Source organism: Antedon bifida, chromosome 2 (genome assembly GCF_963402885.1).
Source record: "Antedon bifida chromosome 2, ecAntBifi1.1, whole genome shotgun sequence".
NCBI lineage: Eukaryota > Metazoa > Echinodermata > Crinoidea > Comatulida > Antedonidae > Antedon > Antedon bifida.
In genome coordinates, this window is record NC_136227.1 from 31,251,747 (window position 1) to 31,278,344 (window position 26,598).

A 26,598-nucleotide genomic window follows, 5' to 3' on the forward strand; every position below is an offset into this window, starting at 1 on the left:
TGGTTTATCCACTCTAAACTTCTAAATTTATTAACGAATATTGTGAAAATTGCGAGTCGTTACTATTGTCATGGACATGCATCATTGCAAAACATTCATTTATATGTAACTTTGATTCCAGGAATAAAAAAAACAGGAATTTATAATCCGACGAAAAACAACATTCAACAAAACATTCAATTAATCGAAATCTGAGCAAAGGAAATTTTAAAATACTTTATTTAAAATGAAAGACATTATTTGTTACAAATTGGAATCAGGGACATAGGCAGGAGTGTACGTAGAATATCTATTAGTTATGTCAGCCTTGGCGTGCCATAAATATTTTCGTTTTTAATGCCCGTCGTCTCTGTGACGTGCAGCCTCTCCTCTCGTCGCTCTTCTAGTACGTCCTCCTCCGTCCGTCTGTAGTGTCGTAGGCCTAGGCCTTGTAAACATTATAACATCTCATAGGTGTATAAGTAAGCAGTGAACTTTTTAGATTTGTCTTATTATAACTTGCAATTTTGCATTGTGTAGCTAAGTCTAGAGTCTAGCGCTACTTAATAGTAGGCCTAGGCCTAGTAAATATAAATAGGCCTAGCCTAGCCTAGTAGGCATAGTTTAGTAGGCTATGATAGTAGTAGTAGTCCAACATTAAAGGGGTTTTTAACGATATCGGTCGCGGTTGTTTAGAATCGGTCGCGTATACATTTTTGATCTAACATAAATGTACGTTTAAAAATGTATATAGGCCTATAGAAATTATTATTTTTTACAATTTTTATTTTGTTTTAATTAAATTTTTATTTTTTTATCAGAAAAAAAGACTGTACTATCAGTGTATCATCATATATGCAGGCTATTTACTTTATGAAAATATGGGAGGCCAATCCAGCAAAGAAACTGAGACTCCACAAAGTGCATCGGAGAGGGTGACAGCTTCTAGTAGATTGGAGCCATTTATGAACGTAGGTACCATTTTATAATATCAGTTAAGATGTCATGTCCTCATGTTGAGATTTGCGACGACCTAGGTCAATGTCATGTCAATTGATATGACCTTCGTTACCTACAGTAGAGTTATAAATCAATAATTATATTCTTTATCAACTTCCATTTTTTAGAAACTTAAAGATGATTGTCAGTCTGTCACTGAAGAAAACTTTAAAGTGAGTTTCTTATGATGATGGTATTTCAGACTAGAATGTAAAAGACATGGGTTCGAGTCCTGTCTGTACCATTGCTTAAGTATTTGTATCCTTATGCAAGATGCTTTACTGTTCTTCGGATGGGATGTAAAGACGTTGGTATAGCAATAAAATAATTGACAGTGTATACAATTATAAGTTATTTTATGAAGCAGGAATAGACCACAACATAAATACTTTGTCATTAAAGCCCCCTTCCCTACGTTTTGTAGATCTAATTTAAGATCACAAACTATATTTAATGTAAAAATAATACTATATGGTCCTATTGCGATAACTTTTTTCGTCTTTAAACGGTTAAAAATGTGAAAAATAAGTTGATTCTAATAATTATAGCGGCCCGCTATAAATCCCAAAATGCATTGCGCGCGGATTGATATTTTTGTTTTTCACCTGTAATTCGCCCACTTTTCGATCGATCGTGAGGCCAAAACAAATGGAAGACTCCTAACTTTTCAGCGAAAATACCGGGTTTTCCCCAATTTGTATCAACGGAGTCTGGCAAAAATAGAAAGACAATTAATGCAATGTCAGGCTAGGTATATAGCTAGTGTACGATGTTCGTACGTTACCGATGTTTACCAGCTAGGCCTACAAAACTAAGCCTAGCTAGGCTAGGCCTAAGACCGTCCACGAGAGGTCGATCGCCGCGAGCTACTTAGGTAGTGCATTGTTTCCCACTTTTTATCATAATTTACCATAAAACGTACATTTAAGACAAGGAATGACATGGTTTAATGTTTTTAAAGTGATATATATGTATTATTTTCCAAAAAACGTCCAAAATTACAGGGAAGGGGTCTTTAACTACTTGTTTTGTTTTTTTATTTTATAGAATACATTTCCCTCCGATGGACATCCTCTTGCTGGAAGGATCTACAGGAAGTTGGTTCAAAGTTCAAACCATAATGATTTCTTTGAAAATGTGAAAAAGTTATTTTTAGAAATTTTGCATATTGAATCATTAGCAGACAAAATCAAGTTTTATCTTTCTTTATATGAATCTCAGGATGGGAAACGTGAAGAAAAAGGTAGAGAAAAAGCCACTTTTTTAAAGATATATTGTCCCCCTGAAGATTAATTCTTACAATTTTTGTTGTAGAATATGCCATTTTAATGTCACATATTGACCAAAAATTGGATCGAACAAAAATTTATTTACCTGAAAAAACTGTAGTTTAAAGAAAAAAATAGTCAAATTGGCTGCCAGCCAAAGGCATTTTGGTTGCATTTATTCATTTATATTGTCTCTTTATAAATGAAAACATTATTTTTCTGGGTTTTGTTTCTACGAAAGTGAATAACTTATTAACACTAAAAAATAACTTATTCAAAGTCTGATTTAATTAATCTTCATTTTTTATGTTTTTGAAGGACAATTGGGGGACAATTTTGTTATGTAAAAACTTAATTTAAATATTTTTTATGTTTCTTCCATTTTTTTAGATATTGAAGAATTTGTTGAAACTGGTTTCATTTTGTCTCTATCCATCCTCAACATTAATCACAATATATCGGAAGCGGACAGGAATACTATGAAATCGGTCGCTGCAGGTATTATGATGTCTAACGATGACAATTATCTTCAGACAACTTGTCCTAGACTTGTAACTGACATACATCGATGGTTGGCAACTCAGATTACACGACCTGGAATGTCAGAGGTCAGGATTCATTATACAGTCAATTCATTTGAACAATGGATTTCCGAAAATTGGAAAACTTTCTAAAACCAGAAATTTCAAATGTCTGAAAATCATTCTGAAGACTTTCAGCCCAAACTGCCCAATGTCCACTTTTTGGTCAGCCCAAACTGCTAAATGTCCAGTTTTTTGTCTGCCCAATGTCCAGATTTTGGTCAGCCCAAACTGCCAATGTCCAGTTTTTGGTCAGCTCAAACTGCCCAATGTCCACTTTTTGGTCCTTCTCAAACTCACCAATGTCCACTTTTTGGTCAGCTCAAACTGCCTATTGTCCAGTTTTGTAGCTTTAAAGTACTAAAACAATCTTGGCAAATTCCACTTCTCACTTTCCTTTGAAAATACACTTCATTATGGTATTACAGTTTAAATCTGTTTTAAAATCACCTTTTTGTTTCTTATTCTTTTCTCTAAATGATGTAAGACCTTTCTTGTAAAGAGCACCTCATAAATGAATAAATTGATAATACATATATCGACACTAATTCTAACCAAAAAAAACATTAGAATTCTAATTTAGTTTTAAGTTAGAAATGTGATTTAATGTTTTGATTTTATTTGTTATCATAAACAGAGTGTAGATTGTGTTGATGGTCTTAGCGAGACAGCAGGACAACTACTTAACATGGCATCTTGGTGGTTGTTTACTTCTAGTCTTCCACCTCTTTACACCAGTGTCCAAAGTGCATCCAATTCTGTAAGTATTTTAAAACAAATATCAATTTATCAAGTTGATAGAAATCACTTGTTATTATGAAATTTCCTTCATACAGTAGCTTGTAAAATTAGGTGGTTTTTAGTACAAATATTTTTGTATTTTAGCTGGAAATTCGGTATTCATTTTTTACGACATTGTACAACAGTAGCGAGCACGGTCAGAGCATAAACCGTTTTCAACATCATGTTCTAGCGTATCGAGGTCCGACACTTACGTTAATTGCGTTCAACGATCATGTTGTCGCTGTTGCTCTTGATACAGAGTGGAGGTAAAGATTCATTATTTGTAGATAATAACAATATGAACTATGGGTTAATATGGCAATATGAAAAAGCAAGCAGTTTTCTTTGAGTTAGTTGCCAATTTTAGTACTTTAGATTAACAAATTTATTATGAGATAGCAACATGATTTTTTCATACTATTTTACTTTGTTCAGAGAAAGTACTGATCGCATTGGTGGTGTCAATTGTGCATGTATTGTGTTAACATCCAAATATGAAATAATAGAAGGTAAACCATTCAAGTAGTGTTTGTTGCATTTGTTTACTCAAATCTAGAATTGCTTAGTTTTGCTGCCAATACCAGAACCGAAACGGTACCTAATAAACCCCTCTTAGTACAGCCACCTCCATTAACACTGACACCGTTTGTCTGCTTTACAATATTTGGTTTTTATTTTCCCCCGTTTTCAAAATTAAATTTATTTTAATTTCAGAAGGAACTGGGATGGTCAATTTTAACATACGTTCTCGGAACATTCCAAAAGGGATAAGTGTTGGTCGAAATTCTAGGAATCCTGTAATTTCCATTGAACATGGAATGGAAGAGGTTACATATAAAATGGAGAAGTTTACTCTAAAAAGAATTGAGGTGTGTAGATTACATTAAAAATGATTATTTTATTTATATTAAATATTACCATTTCCAATTGATCATATTCCACATTTTTTTTAAACATTAATAAGACCTTATCCCACCATAATAAGTCTCATATTAATTATGAAATCCTTAAATTTTCTGTATTTTGCTGGCAATTTTTTGATGTAATGCTTCTTTATTTAAACCTACTTATTAATATTGTTAATACAAATTTGAAATAGAATTTTTAGAAATAATATACATGGAAACAAAATGAATTTTTTTAGGTGTGGGGTTGTGGAGGAGAAGCTGCAAAAACAGATCAGATGAAACAAAAAGAGAGAGAGCTTAAAGATTCAGAAAGAAATCTAAAGGTAAAGATAAAAATATTCTATTTTCTTGAATTGTAGCACAACAATCTCTCATGAATATGGCAGTAGCAAATCGACCAATCAGATACAGTCAACTCTCCTATCATGGGACACCATTGTGCTGGCTTGAAAAGTTGTGTATTTTTAATAATACCATAATAAAAGGATTTTGTATCCTGGTTGTAGTTAGAAATGTTTCTTATTTTCTAAAAGTTTACTTTGAAGGAGTACATTAAACTCATTCAGGTGTCGGCAGAATTTGTTTGAAGGAGTAATTTTAGTTAAAGATGTATTGTCCCTTTGACTAATTCCAAAAAAATAAAAAAAAAAAGATTTCGAAAAAGTGGGTCATTTTGAAGTATCATAATAGTTATTAACTTTCACCAAAAATTAGTCGAAAAAAAACCTGAAATACAGACGTTTTTTTGTTTAAAAAATAACTTTGACTTCAAGTCAAAGTTTTCGATCAAAACATATCTCATAATGCAACGCGCTTATTTGGCTACTCTGTATGCATAATCATAAAACTTCCTCGCGATTTGTGTGAGAACACCTTCTCAACCGTGACGAGTTGTAAACAATCCTAATTAGCATCATGCAAAATGCATACTCGTGGTTTGAAATCTTTGTTTACTTTCACTCACAATGATTTTCCAGACGAAATGTAATCAAATTAATTTACCTGTTAATTACGTAAACTTGTTGTTTTTGGCTCAAATTTTCGACTTAAAGTGAATAACTTTAATATTGCTTTGATATGGCCAATTTAAATTTAGAATATTTTGACCTTTATTTTTTGTGTTTCTAGGGACAATACATCTTTAAGGTGCAGCCGAACTGAATCTGGATGCTTTCAAAATTTAATTTTCTAGAAAAAAGCAGCTTGTTGACATACATGATCTGTTATATTTTTCAGGTAAAAAGACCAGGAAGATGGGATGATAATCCTGACAGATACATACTACAGATGGGAGGAGTCAAGATCAACCATGCGGAAAGCTATAAATGACGGTATAGTATGGTATTTATTTTATTTATTTATGTAATACAAGACCAGCCAATTCTGGCTTATGAGTGAATATATAAAATAACAATTATATAAATTATAAACACGGATAAAAAACTTTAAACAGACTTACAGCACCAATTGAATTGGCTTCCTACAAAGACAGATTTTTCTTTACAGAACTAAAATGTGATATTACTAGAATTTGCAAATTATTATAACTTGCATTTTGTAGCTAAGCCTAGATGCCCCTAGGATAAGAAACATCAACAAAATAACTACTTTAAACAGACATACTACACCAATTGAATTGGCTTCCTACAAAGACAGATTTTTCTTTACAGAACTAAAATGTGATATTACTAGAATTTGCAAATTATTATAACTTGCATTTTGTAGCTAAGCCTAGATGCCCCTAGGATAAGAAACATCAACAAAATAACTACTTTAAACAGACTTACAACACCAATTGAATTGGCTTCCTACAAAGACAGATTTTTCTTTACAGAACTAAAATGTGATATTAGAATTGGCAAATTGCAAGTGAGTGCTGCAAGCAGATCTATGAACATCTATCTATCGTGAGTGGGGTGGAAGTGTGGGGTGGGGTGAAGCTGTGTTGCAATATGTTTCAAACAAATTTGGCTGTAGGCCTCAAGGCTGTTCTAATCGATTGAAAGAGAAAATAGTTGTGATATTATTACAAACTTTAAATACTTATCACCATGCAAATCATTAAAACAATAAATTAAATAATGATCATTTTTACAATACAATACTTGATAGAGCTTATGCCAACCACAAACAGTGTCGGTATATGCATTACTTTTGTCTAGTTGATGTTGCCTTAAAGGACAGAAGAGTATAGCTAGCGTATTTTGGTTTCACTATCTACGGTATCGGTTTTCAAATGATTTCAAATTCACTGGGCACATGCACCTATAAACTTCTTTTGATTCAGATACAGTATATAAAGAATAACACTGTCAATTCTCCTGGCATTTTAAATGTTATTTTTATACAATTTTAAATGTCAGTAGGAAATGAGTTAACATAACTTTTTACCTCATAATAGTAAAAATTCTAAATATTAATATTTATATGCTATTTAAAACTATTATGAGGAAATAGGATGTTTGTTTAAGTACTATTAGGAAATCATTTTACGTAATGAACGTAAATTGAGAACTGTATCGGTTAGTAGTATCTGTAACAGGAAATGTTAGAGTAGTTTCACATAAGCCAGTATGTATAAAATGTTATATTTTCTTTAGTTTCCCTATTTCAGATAAACATAAGATTCGTTTGATGCACTTTTTTTTTTCGGATTGAGATGCAATGTAATGTACTGTACGTATTAGATATATCTGTTACAGGAAAACAATTAATCGTTCTTAATTAATAATTAATACTATAAAGTAAATTCTGTACACAATGGATGAAGTTTTTACAAGCAGAAATGTCACGACTGAAGAAATGAGAGATAATTTGATATTTGTACTATCAGTGTACATACCATTGGGTTTAGTTGTTATTGTTGGAAATGTGCTTGTTCTTTTTGTAATTCGTCAAACTCGAAGTTATGACGAACCACAGTTTGTTTTACTAGGAAGCTTAGCGTTTGTGGATCTACTCACAGGAGTTATCGCCGTACCAATGTTTATGTGGGCTTGTATCTCACGCAGATCGCTCTATTTACAGAATGTTGATATGTGTGAGTTACAGTATATTCCTTCAACAATGTTTATCACAATCTCTGCCTGGCACCTTCTATTAATCACCGTGGATCGCTACGTTTCTATAATGAAACCGCTACAATATTATAACCTTATAACTCTCCGTAGAATCTACTTTTCCATTGTTTTGTCATGGATTATAGGTTGTTTTTACGGCATGATACAATTGTTCGGGGAAATGGAAAGGATTGATGGAATTTTCTTCTGCTACCGAATGGATCGACGCGCTATTGAAGTTCAACGTTATATAGCTTTAGTAATGATGCCTACTGGTACAATCTTATTGATGATAATGTATTTCAGAATTGCTTTAGAAGCAAGGAAACATGAGAAAAACATAGTCAGCATTCCAGTAAAAACACGGAAGGTTGTTCGTAAAAGATACAGAGCAGCTAAAACGAGTGCCATCATCATCGGAGCATTCGTTATTGTTTACTTGCCATATACGCTGAGACCAGTCGTATACTTCTTTGGATACCAACGCTCAGACGTGTATTGGTATGTTCAGATTGGAGATGTTCTAGTCAATATGAGCTCTGCAGTGAATCCGTTCATATATGTTTGTCGTCTCCGGCAATTTTCATGTGCTCTGCGTCGTCTTTTTGTCAAACGGTCTGCGATATTTGTCAGTAGACATTTTACAAGGCCCTGCCATGGATGAATGAGAGAAGGATTTGTATCAGCTGACGATAACATTAAAAAACAATCCAGTCTGTTATTTAGTCTACGCTAAATAACAGTTGTCAATCGTGAATTAACTGGTTATACCGTAAAATGGATATCAAGAACAATCGTACCCATGTATAAATCGTATAGCGTATTTTTTTCGAGGATTAAAATATATAATATGTTGATGAACAATTGTATTTTATTCTATCAAAATTTGACGAATGGTTTTATTCTAAAGCTCTGTCTACACTATCAAACTTTATGTGACAAAAACATGTGATTTGCCCATATATGGACACGATGACATATCACTACCATATTTGGGCACATCACACTTTTTTTGTCAAACTAGTTTGATTAAGTGTAGACAGAGCTTTAAGATACAATTATATGTTGTACTTGTACTATCAATATTTTCAGATAATGTGTTATATCCAGCCACCTATATGTTGGCATGGCAAAAATCGAGGCTTGAGTGTCTCTTGTTTATATCTTTATTCAACACATAGACATATTTAAATACTGAATTGGGATTTTTTTCTTGTCCATAATAAATGATCTTGTATGTAAAAGAATATGACTTGGACAAAGGTTTAGACCAGTGCATTTAACCCTCCACTGTCAGGTCGATATTTGAAGAAGTTCCGCCATGTCAGTGCAGCAAAACAACATATCATCAGGCAGATTGCTCCAGATGGTTACTACACTTTGTGAAAAGTCCATCCTGCATTTTGATCATTTGATTGATCTTGGTTTGTACTCATTATATCCTCTACAAATGTAAACAAAAGTAATTTTTCTCCACATTTTCAAACTGCTTGAGATCAATAAACATTGAAACAAATATGTATTACAATACAAATATGTATTACAAGACTTCTCGGAAACCAGTTTGGTTTTGTGTAGTATATACCGTTATTCTAAATTCCTAGTAAAATCTGTGTAGGACAAAATATTCATGTACAGATTCTGAAACCGTTGCACAGTTGGTATAGACCTCTACTGATTGGATATTGATATATGTTCAGGAAAGGGATTATTCTCTCAATACCATCTTTAAAAATATATATACTTTACATTCTGTATACAATGGATTTTACAAGCAGAAATATTACGATTGACGAAATGAGAGATACCGTAATTTCATTTTTGTAAAAAAATCATACCATTGGGTTTAGTTAGTATTTCTGGAAACGCACTTGTTCTTTTTGTAATTCAATAAACTCAACATTTTGAGTCCGCTATTTAAAACTATTATGTTTTCACAGATGTTTGTTTTAAATACTATTAGGAAATCCTGATTTTATGTACTGATATTGGTATTATTGTATTGGTTAGTGTCTGTAACAGTAGTCGCTATTCAAACTGAAATTCAATCAATGTTAATGAATTATCTACAGGAAAGGGTTGGCCCGGTGCAATAGGAAGCCACTTCGATGTTATCTATCTTCGTTTTTAATTAATACTGTAGTACGTTCTACAGTATATACAATGGATGAACTTCTTACACTCAGAAATATCACAACAGACGACATTAGAGATAATTTTATTTTTGTTCTAGCAGTGTACATACCATTGGGTTTAGTTATTGTTGTTGGAAACTTGCTTGTTCTTTTTGTAATTCGACAAACTCGAAGTTATGACGAACCACAGTTTGTTTTACTGGGAAGCTTAGCGTTTGTGGACCTGCTGACAGGAATTATCGCCGTACCAATGTTTATGTGGGCTTGTATCTCACGCAGATCGCTCTATTTACAGAATGTGTATGAGTGTGAATTACAGTATATTCCTTCAAAAATGTTTATCACAATCTCTAGTTGGCACCTTCTATTAATCACCGTGGATCGCTACGTTTCTATAATGAAACCGTTACAATATTATAACCTTGTAACTCTCCGTAGAATCTACTTTTCCATTGTATTCTCATGGATTATAGGTTGTTTTTACGGCATGGTACAATTGTTCGGGGAAATGAAAAGGATTGATGGAATTTTCTTCTGCTATCAAATGGATCGACGCGGTATTGAAGTTCAACGTTATATAGCTTTAGTAATGATGCCTACTGGTACAATCTTATTGATAATAATGTATTTCAGAATTGTTTTAGAAGCAAGGAAACATGAGAAAAACATAGTCAGTATTCCAGTAAAAACACGAAAGGTTGTTCGGAAAAGATACAGAGCAGCTAAAACGAGTGCCATCATCATCGGAGCATTCGTTATTGTTTACTTGCCATATACGCTGAGACCAGTCGTATACTTCTTTGGATACCAACGCTCAGACGTGTATTGGTATGTTCAGATTGGAGATGTTCTAGTCAATATGAGCTCTGCAGTGAATCCGTTCATATATGTTTGTCGTCTCCGGCAATTTTCATGTGCTCTGCGTCGTCTTTTTGTCAAACGGTCTGCGATATTTGTCAGTAGACATTTTACAAGGCCCTGCCATGGATGAATGAGAGAAGGATTTGTATCAGCTGACGATAACATTAAAAAACAATCCAGTCTGTTATTTAGTCTACGCTAAATAACAGTTGTCAATCGTGAATTAACTGGTTATACCGTAAAATGGATATCAAGAACGATCGTACCCTTGTATAAATCGTATAGCGCATTTTTTCGAGGATTAAAATATATAATATGTTGATGAACAATTGTATTTTATTCTATCAACATTTGACGAATGGTTTTATTCTAAAGCTCTGTCTACACTATCAAACTTTATGTGACAAAAACATGTGATTTGCCCATATATGGACACGATGACATATCACTACCATATTTGGGCACATCACACTTTTTTTGTCAAACTAGTTTGATTAAGTGTAGACAGAGCTTTAAGATACAATTATATGTTGTACTTGTACTATCAATATTTTAAGATAATGTGTTATATCCAGCCACCTATATGTTGGCATGGCAAAAATCGAGGCTTGAGTGTCTCTTGTTTATATCTTTATTCAACACATAGACATATTTAAATACTAAATTGGGATTTTTTTCTTGTCCATAATAAATGATCTTGTATGTAAAAGAATATGACTTGGACAAAGGTTTAGACCAGTACATTTAAACCTCCACTGTCAGGTCGATATTTGAAGAAGTTCCGCCATGTCAGTGCAGCAAAACAACATATCATCAGGCAGATTGCTCCAGATGGTTACTACACTTTGTGAAAAGTCCATCCTGCATTTTGATCATTTGATTGATCTTGGTTTGTACTCATTATATTCTCTACAAATGTAAACAAAAGTAATTTTTCTCCACATTTTCAAACTGCTTGAGATCAATAAACATTGAAACAAATATGTATTACAAGACTTCTCGGAAACCAGTTTGGTTTTGTGTAGTATATACCGTTATTCTAAATTCCTAGTAAAATCTGTGTAGGACAAAATATTCATGTACAGATTCTGAAACCGTTGCACAGTTGGTATAGACCTCTACTGATTGGATATTGATATATGTTCAGGAAAGGGATTATTCTCTCAATACCATCTTTAAAAATATATATACTTTACATTCTGTATACAATGGATTTTACAAGCAGAAATATTACGATTGACGAAATGAGAGATACCGTAATTTCATTTTTGTAAAAAAATCATCAGTGTACATACCATTGGGTTTAGTTAGTATTTCTGGAAACGCACTTGTTCTTTTTGTAATTCAATAAACTCAACATTTTGAGTCCGCTATTTAAAACTATTATGTTTTCACAGATGTTTGTTTTAAATACTATTAGGAAATCCTGATTTTATGTACTGATATTGGTATTATTGTATTGGTTAGTGTCTGTAACAGTAGTCGCTATTCAAACTGAAATTCAATCAATGTTAATGAATTATCTACAGGAAAGGGTTGGCCCAGTGCAATAGGAAGCCACTTCAATGTTATCTATCTTCGTTTTTAATTAATACTGTAGTACATTCTACAGTATATACAATGGATGAACTTCTTACACTCAGAAATATCACAACAGACGACATGAGAGATAATTTTATTTTTGTTCTAGCAGTGTACATACCATTGGGTTTAGTTATTGTTGTTGGAAACTTGCTTGTTCTTTTTGTAATTCGACAAACTCGAAGTTATGACGAACCACAGTTTGTTTTACTGGGAAGCTTAGCGTTTGTGGACCTGCTGACAGGAATTATCGCCGTACCAATGTTTATGTGGGCTTGTATCTCACGCAGATCGCTCTATTTACAGAATGTGTATGAGTGTGAATTACAGTATATTCCTTCAAAAATGTTTATCACAATCTCTGGTTGGCACCTTCTATTAATCACCGTGGATCGCTACGTTTCTATAATGAAACCGTTACAATATTATAACCTTGTAACTCTCCGTAGAATCTACTTTTCCATTGTATTCTCATGGATTATAGGTTGTTTTTACGGCATGGTACAATTGTTCGGGGAAATGAAAAGGATTGATGGAATTTTCTTCTGCTACCGAATGGATCGACGCGCTATTGAAGTTCAACGTTATATAGCTTTAGTAATGATGCCTACTGGTACAATCTTATTGATGATAATGTATTTCAGAATTGCTTTAGAAGCAAGGAAACATGAGAAAAACATAGTCAGCATTCCAGTAAAAACACGGAAGGTTGTTCGTAAAAGATACAGAGCAGCTAAAACGAGTGCCATCATCATCGGAGCATTCGTTATTGTGTACTTGCCCTATACGCTGAGACCAGTGGTACACTCCTTTGGATACAAACGCCCAGACTTGTATTGGTATGTTCAGATTGGAGATATTCTAGTCAATATGAGCTCTGCGGTGAATCCGTTCATATATGTTTGTCGTCTCCGGCGATTTTCATGTGCTCTGCGTCGTCTTTTTATCAAAACGTCTGCCACAGCTAAAAATCCAGAAAGCGATATTTGTCAGTAGGTATGTACGTTTGTGTCAGGCTTCTATTCTCTATAAATGTAAACAAAAAGTAATTTTGTCCACATTTTCTCGGAAGACTTGCCGGAAATCAGACGATTTGGTTTTGATGTATTTATTTTACTGTAGGCCTAATTGCAAATTCTTAGTAAAATCTGTAAACAAAAAAAATCAATTCAGTTGGTATAGGCTTCTACTGATTGGATATTATTATTTCAGGAAACAGATTGTTCTCTCAATACCATCTTTAAACAAAAATATTACTTTACATTCTATACACAATGGATGAACATTTTACAAGCACAAATATCACTGACGAAATGAGAGATAATTTAATTTTTGTTCTATCAGTGTATATACCATTGGATTTAGGTATTATTGTTGGGAATAGTCTTGTTTTGTTTGTACTTCGACAAACTCGAAATTATGACGAACCTCAATTTATTTTACTAGGAAGCTTAGCGTTTGTGGATCTACTAACAGGAATGATAGCCGTACCAATGTATATGTGGGCTTGTATATTACAGGGATCTCACTACCCACACAGTAAATGTGAGTTGCAGTATATTCCTCTAATGACCTTTATTTCAGTGTCTTGGTCTCACCTTTTGTTGATCACCGTGGATCGCTACGTTTCTATAATGAAACCACTACAGTATCGTAAACTTGTAACTCTCCGTAGAATCTACTTCTCTATTGCTATCTCATGGATTATGGGTTGTTTTTACGGCATGATACAATTGTATGGAGGAATTAAGAAGATTGAGGGCATTCTCTTCTGCTACCAAATGGATCGACGCGCTTTTGAAGTTCAACGTTATATAGCTTTAGTAATGATGCCTACTGGTACAATTTTATTGATGGTAATGTATTTCAAAATTGTTTTAGAAGCAAGGAAACATGAGAAAAGCATAGTCAGTATTCCAGTAAGCAGACGGAAGGTTGTTCGTAATAGATACAGAGCAGCTAAAACGAGCGCTTTGATAATCGGAGCATTCGTTATTGCGTTTTTGCCTTGTGCTCTGAAACCGGTCGTATATTTGGTATACCAACCGTCAGACTCTTTTTGGTATAATCTGATTGCAGAACTTCTTCTCTATATGAGCTCTGCAGTAAATCCGTTTATATATGTTTGGCGTCTACAGACATTTTCATGTTCTCTTCGACGTCTTTTAAACTAATTTCTTACTGTAGTTTTAATGCGAACAACCGATGCTGGTCATATTGCTGGACTTTTTTGTATCAAGATTTTTCTTTATCTATTTTCATGCTTAGAAGTTGATAATCTTATGCTGTTCTGTAAATAATTAAGATAATTTGTAGCCAGCTCGGTAATTGTCAGGCCTATTCTAGTAAGTTCCATTATTACTAAGAACAGGAGTTAATGTATGCAAACTCGAGAAAACTCTGTTTATTACAATTTGCCAAAGTTACTAGTGTAGACCAGTTGACAAACTTCGGCGAACTAGTTTGTCAGTATCAACATTTGTCTATTAACAGTATTTTAACATTGACCTATCATTTTTGCAATTTGATATATTTTTCTGTAGTTTTATTGTCTTAATTATGCCAAAGCAAAATGATTTTCCATTTTAAGTGAACCAACAAAATGTCTTGAATCTTAATCTTTTGAAAAAGTTATTAAGTCATGCACCACAAAGCTGAAAATGCCGTACAAATAAAATGTTTTATAAGTAATAAAATGTTATAAGGAAGGAAAATTACAAATTTCATGTTTATTGTATTGTTTTCGGGTGTTTTTATAATATTAAGGAAATAAATTGTTTGATACCACATGGAATCAGATTGCGTGTCAAAGTAGGTCCCTGATGATTGGATATTAATTAAAGGAAAATATAGATTTTTTAGTAGATAACAAGATTCAATACCATCTTGATTTATAATAATCTTACTATATAATAATTATGAATGAATGAAATGTATATAAGCAGGAATTTTATTATAGACGAAATTATATATAATTTAATTGTTGCTCTATTATTAGATGTTGTTACAGTAAAGTAGTATTATACCACGTGGTGTACTTAGCCAATGTAAGTAGAACATAATTTGCATAACAACTGTGTTCGCCTATAAAAGGCAACGGAGCTGCAGCTTGAGTTTTAGTCAGTTACTGTTTACCCGGTAACTTTCTGGACTAAATACATACATACATATTTTAACAGCCTTCTCACATATTGTGTTTTATATTAAATATTAAATTAATATAATTAATAAAAAATAATAAATTAAACTAAACCTCACTAGCAAACTCAAGTTTACAAACTGTGGTAATTACTATTTGCCAAAGTCACTAGTGTAGACCAATTGACAAACTTCAGAAAACTAGATTGCGGAAGTTGGGTCATATATCATAAGGGAATTAATGTATACGTCCCGATATTTATTTTTAAAGTATTTAAAACAAACTCTATGTGAAGACTGAAACATATTTATAAACTAAATCCCGACTTAAGTCTAGTCTCACTAGCAAACTCCCGTTTACAAACTCTGGTAGTTACAATTTGCCAAAGCTACTAGTGTAAAGTTGACAACATTTTGACAAACTTCGGCAAACTTCAGAAAACTATTTTGTAGAAGTTTGGTCATGTATCATAAAGGAATGTATACGTCCTGATATGCGTACTTTTTAGTGTTTGGCTACTGCCTTTAAAACAGCGATTATTTGTCAGTAGACATGTAAGTTTGTATCAGGCCCCACCATGGATGAATGAGAGAAGGACTTGTATCGGCAATAACATTAAAGAACAATTCAATCTGTTAGCCTACGCTAAATCACAGTTGTCAATCAAACAGGCTTTTTGCGAATTAACTGGTTATACCGTAAAATGGATACCAAGAACGAAACCGCCATTTCACCAGGCATACTCCTACAGACTGTTACTACACTTTGTGGACAGAAGTCCAACATGCATTTTTATAATTTTATTAATCTTTGTTTGTATTCTTGGCCCATTCAGCAGTATCCTCTACAAATGTAAGTTTGTCCACATTTTTCTTGAAAGACTTGCCGGAATCAGACGATTTGGTTTTGATGTATTTTACTGTAATTGTAAATTCCTAGTAAAATCTGTAGAAAAAATATCCATTCAGTTGGTATAGGCTTCTACTGATTGGATATTGATATTTCAGGAAACGGATTGTTCTCTGAATACCATCTTGAAAAAAATATTACTTTACATTCTATACACAATGGATGAATATTTTACAAGCACAAATATCACTGACGAAATGAGAGATAATTTAGTTTTTGTTCTATCAGTGTATATACCATTGGATTTAGTTATTATTGTTGGGAATAGTCTTGTTTTGTTTGTACTTCGACAAACTCGAAATTATGACGAACCTCAATTTGTTTTATTAGGAAGCTTAGCGTTTGTGGATCTACTAACAGGAATGATAGCCGTACCAATCTATATGTGGGGTTGTATATTACATGGATCTCACTACCCAGACAGTAAATGTGAGTTGCAGTATATTCCTGTAATGACCTTTATTTCAGTATCCTGGGCTCACCTTTTGTTGATCACCGTGGATCGCTACGTTTCTATCATGAAACCGCTACATTATCATAAACTTGTAACTCTCCGTAGAATCTACTTATCTATTGCTATCTCATGGATTATGGGTTGTTTTTGCGGCATGGTACAATTGTTTGGAGGAATTAAGAAGATTGAGGGCATTCTCTTCTGCTATCAAACGAGTCGACGCGCTATTGAAGTTCGACGTTCTATAGGTTTAGTAATGCTATCTACTGGTACAATAATATTGATGATAATGTATTTCAGAATTGTTTTAGAAGCAAGGAAACATGAGAAAAGCATAGTCAGTATTCCAGTAAGCACACGGAAGGTTGTCCGGAAAAGATACAGAGCAGCTAAAACGAGTGCTTTAATCATCGGAGCATTCGTTATTGCGTTTTTACCGTATGCTTTGAAACCGGTCGTACATTTGGTATACCAACCGTCAGACTTGTATTGGTATAATCTGATTGTAGAACTTCTAATCAATATGAGCTCTGCAGTAAATCCGTTTATATATGTTTGGCGTCTACAGCAATTTTCATGTGCTCTTCGCCGTATTTTAACTAATCTCCTACTATAGTTTCAAAGCGAACAACCGATGCTGGTCATATTGCTGGACTTTTTTGTATCAAGATTTTTCTTTATCTATTTTCATGCTTAGAAGTTGATAATCTTATGCTGTTCTGTAAATAATTAAGATAATTTGTAGCCAGCTCGGTAATTGTCAGGCCTATTCTAGTAAGTTCCATTATTACTAAGGACAGGAGTTAATGTATGCAAACTCGAGAAAACTCTGTTAATTACAATTTGCCAAAGTTACTAGTGTAGACCAGTTGACAAACTTTGGCGAACATCTGTCTATTAACAGTATTTTAACATTGACCCATTGATCATTTTTGCAATTTGATATATTTTTCTGTAGTTTTATTGTCTTAATTATGCCAAAGCAAAATTATTTTCCATTTTAAGTGAACCAACAAAATGTCTTGAATCTTGAATCTTTTGAAGAAGTTAGGTCATGCACCACAAAGCTGAAAATGCCGTACAAATAAAATGTTATAAGAAAGGAAAATTACAAATGTCATGTTTACTGTATTTTCTGGTGTTTTTATAATATTAAGGAAATGAATTGTTTGATACCACATGGAATCAGATTGCGTGTCAAAGTAGGTCCCTGATGATTGGATATTAATTAAAGGAAAAGATAGATTTTTAGTAGATAACAAGCTTCAATACCATCTTGATTTATAATAATCTTACTGTATAATAATTATGAATGAATGAAATGTATATAAGCAGGAATTTTATTACAAACGAAATTATACATAATTTAATTTTTGCTGTATTGTTAGATGTTGCTACAGTAAAGTAGTATTATACCACGTGGTGTACTTAGCCAATGTAAGTAGAACATAATTTGCATAACCACTGTGTTCGCCTATAAAAGGCAACGGAGCTGCAGCTAGAGTTTTAGTCAGTTACTGTTTACCCGGTAACTGTCTGGACTAAATACATACATACATATTTTAACAGCCTTCTCACATATTGTGTTTTATATTAAATATTAAATTAATATAATTAATAAAAAATAATAAATTAAACTAAACCTCACTAGCAAACTCAAGTTTACAAACTGTGGTAATTACTATTTGCCAAAGTCACTAGTGTAGACCAATTGACAAACTTCGGCAAACTTCAGAAAACTAGATTGCGGAAGTTGGGTCATATATCATAAGGGAATTAATGTATACGTCCCGATATTTATTTTTAAAGTATTTAAAACAAACTCTATGTGAAGACTGAAACATATTTATAAACTAAATCCCGACTTAAGTCTAGTCTCACTAGCAAACTCCCGTTTACAAACTCTGGTAGTTACAATTTGCCAAAGCTACTAGTGTAAAGTTGACAACATTTTGACAAACTTCGGCAAACTTCAGAAAACTATTTTGTAGAAGTTGGGTCATGTATCATAAAGGAATGTATACGTCCTGATATGCGTACTTTTTAGTGTTTGGCTACTGCCTTTAAAACAGCGATTATTTGTCAGTAGACATGTAAGTTTGTATCAGGCCCCACCATGGATGAATGAGAGAAGGACTTGTATCGGCGATAACATTAAAGAACAATTCAATCTGTTAGCCTACGCTAAATCACAGTTGTCAATCAAACAGGCTTTTTGCGAATTAACTGGTTATACCGTAAAATGGATACCAAGAACGAAACCGCCATTTCACCAGTCATACTCCTACAGATTGTTACTACACTTTGTGGACAGAAGTCCAACATGCATTTTTATAATTTTATTAATTTTTGTTTGTAATCTTGGCCCATTCAGCTTATATCCTCTACAAATGTAAGTTTGTCCACATTTTTCTTGAAAGACTTGCCGGAATCAGACGATTTGGTTTTGATGTATTTTACTGTAATTGTATATTCCTAGTAAAATCTGTAGAAAAAATATCCATTCAGTTGGTATAGGCTTCTACTGATTGGATATTGATATTTCAGGAAACGGATTGTTCTCTGAATACCATCTTGAAAAAAATATTACTTTACATTCTATACACAATGGATGAATATTTTACAAGCACAAATATCACTGACGAAATGAGAGATAATTTAGTTTTTGTTCTATCAGTGTATATACCATTGGATTTAGTTATTATTGTTGGGAATAGTCTTGTTTTGTTTGTACTTCGACAAACTCGAAATTATGACGAACCTCAATTTGTTTTATTAGGAAGCTTAGCGTTTGTGGATCTACTAACAGGAATGATAGCCGTACCAATCTATATGTGGGGTTGTATATTACAGGGATCTCACTACCCAGACAGTAAATGTGAGTTGCAGTATATTCCTGTAATGACCTTTGGTTCAGTATCCTGGGCTCACCTTTTGTTGATCACCGTGGATCGCTACGTTTCTATCATGAAACCGCTACATTATCATAAACTTGTAACTCTCCGTAGAATCTACTTATCTATTGCTATCTCGTGGATTATGGGTTGTATTTACGGCATGGTACAATTGTTTGGAGGAATTAAGAAGATTGATGGAATTCTCTTCTGCTATCAAACGAGTCGACGCGCTATTGAAGTTCGACGTTATATAGGTTTAGTAATGCTATCTACTGGTACAATGATATTGATGATAATGTATTTCAGAATTGTTTTAGAAGCAAGGAAACATGAGAAAAGCATAGTCAGTATTCCAGTCAACACACGGAAGGTTGTCCGGAAAAGATACAGAGCAGCTAAAACGAGTGCTTTAATCATCGGAGCATTCGTTATTGCGTTTTTACCGTATGCTTTGAAACCGGTCGTACATTTGGTATACCAACCGTCAGACTTGTATTGGTATAATCTGATTGTAGAACTTCTAATCAATATGAGCTCTGCAGTAAATCCGTTTATATATGTTTGGCGTCTACAGCAATTTTCATGTGCTCTTCGCCGTATTTTAACTAATCTCCTACTATAGTTTCAAAGCGAACAACCGATGCTGGTAATATTGCTGGACTTTTTTGTATCAAGATTTTTCTTTATCTATTTTAGTAAGTTCCATTATTACTAAGAACAGGAGTTAATGTATGCAAACTCGAGAAAACTCTGTTAATTACAATTTGCCAAAGTTACTAGTGTAGACCAGTTGACAAACTTCGGCGAACATCTGTCTATTAATAGTATTTTAACATTGACCCATTGATCATTTTTGCAATTTGATATTTTTTTCTGTAGTTTTATTGTCTTAATTATGCCAAAGCAAAATTATTTTCCATTTTGAGTGAACCAACCATATGTCTTGAATCTTGAATCTTTTGAAGAAGTTAAGTCATGCACCACAAAGTTGAAAATGTCGTACAAATAAAATGTTTATAAGTAATAAAATGGTATAAGGAAGGAAAATTACAAATTTCATGTTTAATGTATTGTTTTCGGGTGTTTTTATAATATTAAGGAAATGAATTGTTTGATACCACATGGAATCAGATTGCGTGTCAAAATAGGTCCCTGATGATCGGATGTTCATAAATTAGAGGAAAAGATTGCTATAATTTATGATATAATATAATTGATTACTATAGATAACAAGTTGATTCAATACCATCTTGATTTATAATAATATTACTGTATAATATATGTTATCTACACTTTGTGGACAGAAGTCCATTCTGCATTTTGAAAATTGTATTAATCGTTGTTTGTACTCTTGGTCCATTCAGCTTCTATTCTCTGTAAATTAAACAAAAAAGTAATGTTCTCGACATTTTCTCGGAAGACTTGCCGGAAGTCAGACGATTTGGTTTTGATGTATTTTACTCTAATTGTAAATTCCTAGTAAAATCTGTAGAAAAAAATATCCATTCAGTTGGTATAGGCCTATACTGATTGGATATTGATATTTCAGGAAACGGGTTGTTCTCTCAATACCATCTTGAAAAAAATATTACTTTACATTCTATACACAATGGATGAACACTTTACAAGCACAAATATTACGACTGACAAACATTGATGTTTTCTTGTTTTCCAGTTTCAGAAAATGGTGGTGTAGGAATACCAACGAGTCACCATATCCTATACCGAGTTTAACATATTTTATTGAAATCCCGTGCAGTTTGTCATAATCTTTTGAGAGTATCTTTGTCTTTATCTTCTTCTCTGCTAGTGGCATCAATTACCGGTTCGGTTTAACGGCCTCATTGGTTTTTCAAATATTCATTTATTCATCCTATAACAACAGAGAATTACTCGCATTGGAAAAGATAATTAACATATGATAATGACAATTCATTCATCCTTTTATTTCGGAATATCATGGTGACATAATATATCCATAGCAAAAGAGAGAAAAAAAATCTTAATCTAAGAGCTCATAGAACAAAAACAAAAATATATAAATATATAAAGTCAATGCAAAAAGGCATTCCATTATATGTGCATTCTTGACACATTAAGAACGTGGCGATTAATGGCCATGATCAAAGAATTACTACTTGCGTTCATACGATTTTTAAGACTAAAAACATATTTTCTAACTCATCAAAGGATGGGACGTCATTTAAGACAAACATCATGCTTGCACTACAATTTCTAGGCTGCTTCAGCAGCAAACGTAAGGCATTGTTATAACATACTTTCAGTGATCTCAAAGTGCTCTTATTATACCTACACCATAAGGTGTACATGCTGACACAGTAACTCTTAAATAGATAACATTTAGTCGTAGTAGAACATTTTCCAAACTTTCTATTTAGGGAGTTGGCCCTAATGCAAATAGATCGATATTGACGGTTGATGTCACTTTCATCACTCAGATTATTACTGATCACATGACCAAGATAGGTTATTGAATTATCAACGTTTAGAGGTGCCCCATTTAAGGTAATATGTGGAACACCTTTGACGTTGCGGACTTTCGGGCAAAATAGCAAGCATTTGGATTTGGTTTCGTTAAAAGTAATATCCTGGTCACTAGCAAAACCTTCACAGAGTCCAATTAGGCTTTGTAAGCCAGCCACTGACGGAGCCAACAGGACCAAGTCATCGGCAAAGCTTAGGCAATTCAGTTTAAGACTGTTAATTTCACAACTTTCTTTTGATTTAGTCAGTTCAACAGTTAACGGATCAGTGTACACATTGTAAAGTAAAGGGGACATAACGCCTCCCTGGCGAACCCCATTACGAACTTTGAAAGAATCGACAACAAACAACAACAAATTCCTGATTCCTATACCATGACCTCAGTATCTTAACTATAGGTGAAGGGTTACCCCTGTCAATTAAGGTCTTGAAAAGTGTCCAGTGGTTCACTTTATCAAAGGCTTTGCTAGCGTCCAAGAAACAGCAATAAACTGGGCTACCATGATTGTTGTAATGCTCGATAATCTGTTTAAGAGCAAATAAACACAATTCGGTTGAGTGACCAGATTTGAAGGCAAACTGGTTGTCATGGGAGTCCAGTGAATTACCACAATTATGTTAAAAAGTACAACATATATAAAGGATAACCAAATTGGGGATTATGATACAACTACTCTTTTCATTTCTTCCTATCGTACAGATTACAGTAATCTTTCGAATAATTTTTAGTTGATAACCTGTCTTAGTTTTTTTTTCTGCTGGTCAACAATATAATTTTCTGATACAGTACTTTGTAATATGAAACATACAGATTATAGCTTCTGATATTTATGTTTGTTTACTGGGAATGAATTATTATTACACGGCCTAGAATTGCAATACAGTATTGATAGGATTATACCTGTTACAGGAAAAAACTCGTCTTTTTTATACCATCATTTTTAATTAATATTATTCTAAATTCTGTACATAATGGATGAACTTGTTACACTCAGAAATATTACGACAGATGAAATGAGAGATAATTTGATTTTCTTTCTATCAGTGTATATACCGTTGGATATAGTTGTTATTTTTGGGAACGCGCTTATTCTTGTTGTACTTCGACAAACTCGAAGTTATGACGAAGTACAATTTGTTTTATTAGGAAGCTTAGCGTTTGTGGACCTACTCACAGGAATGATCGCCGTACCAATATATATGTGGGGTTGTATATTACGGAGATCTCTCTATCTACAGGACATTGATGTATGCGAGTTACAGTATATTCCTTCAAAGATCTGTGCCTCTGTCTCTTGGTTCCACTTTCTGTTTATCACAGTGGATCGCTACGTTTCTATCATAAAACCACTACACTATCATAAACTTATAACTCTCCGTAGAATGTACCTTTCTATTGCTTTGTCATGGATTATAAGTTGTTTTTATGGCATGATACAATTGTTCGGAGAAATGGAAAAAATTGATGGAATTTTCTTCTGCTACCAGATGAATCGACTCGCTATTGAAGTTCAACGTTACATAACCTTAGCCATGGGATCAATTGGTATAATCTTACTGAGCACAATGTATTTCAGAATTGTTTTAGAAGCAAGGAAACATGAGAAAAACATAGTCAGTATTCCAGTAAGCACACGTAAGATTGTTCGTAAGAGATACAGAGCAGCAAAAACGAGTGCTATCATCATCGGAGCATTCATTATTGTGTACTTGCCCTATGCCCTGAGACCAGTCGTATACTCTTTCGGATACCAACGCTCGGACGTGTATTTGTATGTTTTGAGTGCTGAGGTTCTAATCACTATGAGTTCAGCTGTCAATCCTTTCATATATGTTTGTCGTCTCCGGAAATTTTCATGTGCTCTGCGTCGTCTTTTTAACAAAGCGTCTGCCACAGCTAAAAATCCAGAAAACGAGATTTTTCTGTAGACAAACCTTTTTCCAAGCCCTACCATGGACGAATGAAAGAAGGATTTGTATCATCGATAACATCAAAGAACAATCCAAACCGCCTATTTAATTCGTTTCAGTTCTAAAAAGTCACCCGCTGTAGGCCTACCACTGCCAGTCATATTTTACTAGAGTTGAAACCTGTGTAGTTTGTCATTATCAAGACCATTAAAAAGCACTGTTGTTTCATAATCTACCGAGATTATCTTCTCTGCTAGTAACCTAACACTGAATACCGGTTCGGTGGTGTTATAGCTACATTGGGTTTTCAAAGATTCAACATTATTCATCCTACAACAACAGAGAATTACTTGCACTGGAAAAGAGATATATGTTGATGACAATTATGCTAACAAGTCTAAAAAGTATACAAGATACCAGGGAAGAGTTAAATTAATTCTTCTTCTTCCTTGAAGATACAAATGATAAACAAGTTGAGGAAATTAATCTTTGGTGTTGGTGGGATAACTACTGTAGTCTTCTCAAAGCGTGGTTCCCACTAGCGACGCAACGCAAGGACGTAACGCAACGCAAGTGAATTGACCAATCACAAGCGATGGCTTATTCGCTTGTGATTGCTAACTGTCTATAACGTCGCTTGTCATTGGTTAAAACGCTTGCGTTGCGTTTACGTCCTTGCGTTACGTTCTAGTGGGAACCAAGCTTAAGTGTTATAAATATTGTAACTGGTAGATCCATAAGGAAGTGAATTATTGATATGACCTATAAATGTAACTTAATACTGATACCTGTTGCTGGAAATGATTTGATTATTTCATACCATCATTTTTAATTAATATTACTCTACATCTTGTACACAATGGACGAACTTTTAACACTCAGAAATATCACGACAGAAGAAATGAGAGATAATTTAATTTTTGTTCTAATAGTGTATATACCATTGGATGTTGTTATTATTTCTGGAAACGCGCTTGTTCTTTTTTTGATTCGACAAACTCGAAGTTATGACGAACCACAGTTTGTTTTACTGGGAAGCTTAGCGTTCGTGGACCTACTCACAGGAATTATCGCCGTACCAATGTTTATGTGGGCTTGTATCTTACAGAGATCGCTCTACCTACAAAACATTGACTTATGTCAGATACAGTACATTCCTTCAAATATCTGTATTTCAGTATCCGTGTGCCATCTTCTGTGCATCACCGTAGATCGCTACGTTTCTATAATGAAACCGCTACAGTATCATAAACTTGTAAATCTTAATAGAATATACTTCTCTATTGCTTTGTCATGGGTTATAGGTTGTGTTTATGGCACCGTGGAGTTGTACTGGGCAATGGACAAGATTGAGGGCATTTTCTTCTGTTACCAGATGGACCAACGTGCTATTGATGTTCAACGTTACATTACTTTATGGATGATTTTGACTGATACAATCTTATTGATCATATTGTATTTCAGAATCTTTTTAGAAGCAAGAAAACATGAAAAAAGAATTGTCAGTATTCCAGTCAGCACACGTAGGATTGTTCGTAAAAGATTCAAAGCAGCTAAAACAAGTGCCTTGGTCATTGGTGCATTCGGTATTACGTTTTTGCCTTATGCTATGAAACAAGTCCTATATTTGATATATCAAACGTCAGACTTGTATTGGTATGATTTGATTGCAGACGTTCTTGTTTATGTGAGTTCAGCTGTGAATCCGTTTATATATGTTTGTCGTCTACAGCAATTTTCATGTGCTCTGCGTCGTCTTTTAAACATTTTTCCTACTAGAGCTTCAAATCAAAAACCGAAGTCTGTCTCTAATACTTTTTTTTAGTAACATGTTGCTGCAAAGTGTATGCGTATTTATTTGTGTTTTTACTTATGTAGGTTTGACCCACTTTTATTTCTTCATCAGTAAAAATGTTCATTTACAATGCTTTGAACTTAATATTATAATGTAATATTGTATAATGCGGTACAACTGACATTATTGTTATCTTTTAATAATTGTTATTAATGTACGCGTATTTATTGTCAAGATTTTGGTTTGCTTTTTCTACTATTTTCATCTTCAGTATAAACTTGTTTACTGATCTGTATTTACTTTACAGCTCAATAATTTGTCGTATGATCAGTTCATATTACTTAGGTCAGTCGTTCACTTTTATTGATTTTTTATTGCACGCGATTATTTTGAAATGAGGAGTTTAGAATTAGAATTGCACATAATTATGTAAACTAAATAGTTTCTTCAAAAAAGAAGTTAATTTGACATGGTAAATATAATGAAATATTGGATTGAAACACAAGCTTTTAATCATCATACAAGTATTTTGTTAAAATTTGAATGAATTCCTCATTCAGTTCAATCTAGTGTGCACGAGGGCATTTCCACATGTAGTTAACACTTTATACTTAGTCTTCTTCTGAGCCGTGAGGCGCTTTGGGAAGAAAAGTATGTTTAGCTATGTCTGCTGCAGCTCAAGGGGCTGTGTCAGAAGTCCTCTTCCTTCCAACTCTTTCACTAGAGTTCTTCTCAATGTCTCTGAGACGGGCCTCGATTTATCTTCCTCTTTAAAGTATACATGTAGTCGGACAACAAACAGTAATTTTCTTTAGGCTTATATATAATGCGTTA

General features: G+C 33.6%; 6 protein-coding genes across 10 annotated transcripts; all 6 read left to right on the forward strand.

Moving 5' to 3' along the window:
• Window positions 1–384: 384 nt before the first annotated feature.
• LOC144834614 (uncharacterized) lies at window positions 385–25,510 on the forward strand. 5 transcript variants are annotated; one of them, XM_078689491.1, is made up of 12 exons: window positions 385–461; window positions 801–950; window positions 1,107–1,151; window positions 2,026–2,221; window positions 2,637–2,854; window positions 3,465–3,587; window positions 3,713–3,876; window positions 4,046–4,119; window positions 4,325–4,479; window positions 4,755–4,841; window positions 5,755–5,849; window positions 25,434–25,510. In XM_078689491.1, the coding sequence occupies exons 2-11, from the start codon at window positions 861–863 to the stop codon at window positions 5,845–5,847; spliced, it is 1,245 nt and encodes a 414-aa protein (XP_078545617.1). In that variant the 5' UTR covers window positions 385–461; window positions 801–860; the 3' UTR covers window positions 5,848–5,849; window positions 25,434–25,510. The 5 variants fall into 5 exon arrangements, with proteins under 5 accessions (XP_078545617.1, XP_078545620.1, XP_078545616.1 ...); XM_078689494.1 differs by lacking the exon at window positions 25,434–25,510 and adding an exon at window positions 19,436–19,493; XM_078689490.1 differs by lacking the exon at window positions 25,434–25,510 and adding an exon at window positions 7,546–7,684.
• LOC144834618 (adenosine receptor A2a-like) lies at window positions 6,473–8,574 on the forward strand. Its single transcript, XM_078689499.1, has one exon. It carries the CDS (start codon window positions 7,279–7,281, stop codon window positions 8,239–8,241), a length of 963 nt encoding a protein of 320 aa, XP_078545625.1. The 5' UTR covers window positions 6,473–7,278; the 3' UTR covers window positions 8,242–8,574.
• Window positions 9,741–10,703, forward strand: LOC144835615 (adenosine receptor A2a-like). Its single transcript, XM_078690695.1, has one exon. It carries the CDS (start codon window positions 9,741–9,743, stop codon window positions 10,701–10,703), a length of 963 nt encoding a protein of 320 aa, XP_078546821.1.
• LOC144834619 (adenosine receptor A3-like) lies at window positions 12,055–13,718 on the forward strand. Its single transcript, XM_078689500.1, has 2 exons — window positions 12,055–13,150; window positions 13,601–13,718. Exon 1 carries the CDS (start codon window positions 12,194–12,196, stop codon window positions 13,148–13,150), a length of 957 nt encoding a protein of 318 aa, XP_078545626.1. The 5' UTR covers window positions 12,055–12,193; the 3' UTR covers window positions 13,601–13,718.
• Window positions 13,429–14,328, forward strand: LOC144835616 (trace amine-associated receptor 1-like). The gene has a single exon (XM_078690696.1). The coding sequence runs from the start codon at window positions 13,429–13,431 to the stop codon at window positions 14,326–14,328; it is 900 nt and encodes a 299-aa protein (XP_078546822.1).
• LOC144836217 (trace amine-associated receptor 7h-like) lies at window positions 16,123–17,756 on the forward strand. Its single transcript, XM_078691465.1, has 2 exons — window positions 16,123–16,145; window positions 16,533–17,756. The coding sequence occupies exon 2, from the start codon at window positions 16,565–16,567 to the stop codon at window positions 17,270–17,272; it is 708 nt and encodes a 235-aa protein (XP_078547591.1). The 5' UTR covers window positions 16,123–16,145; window positions 16,533–16,564; the 3' UTR covers window positions 17,273–17,756.
• Window positions 25,511–26,598: the final 1,088 nt, after the last annotated feature.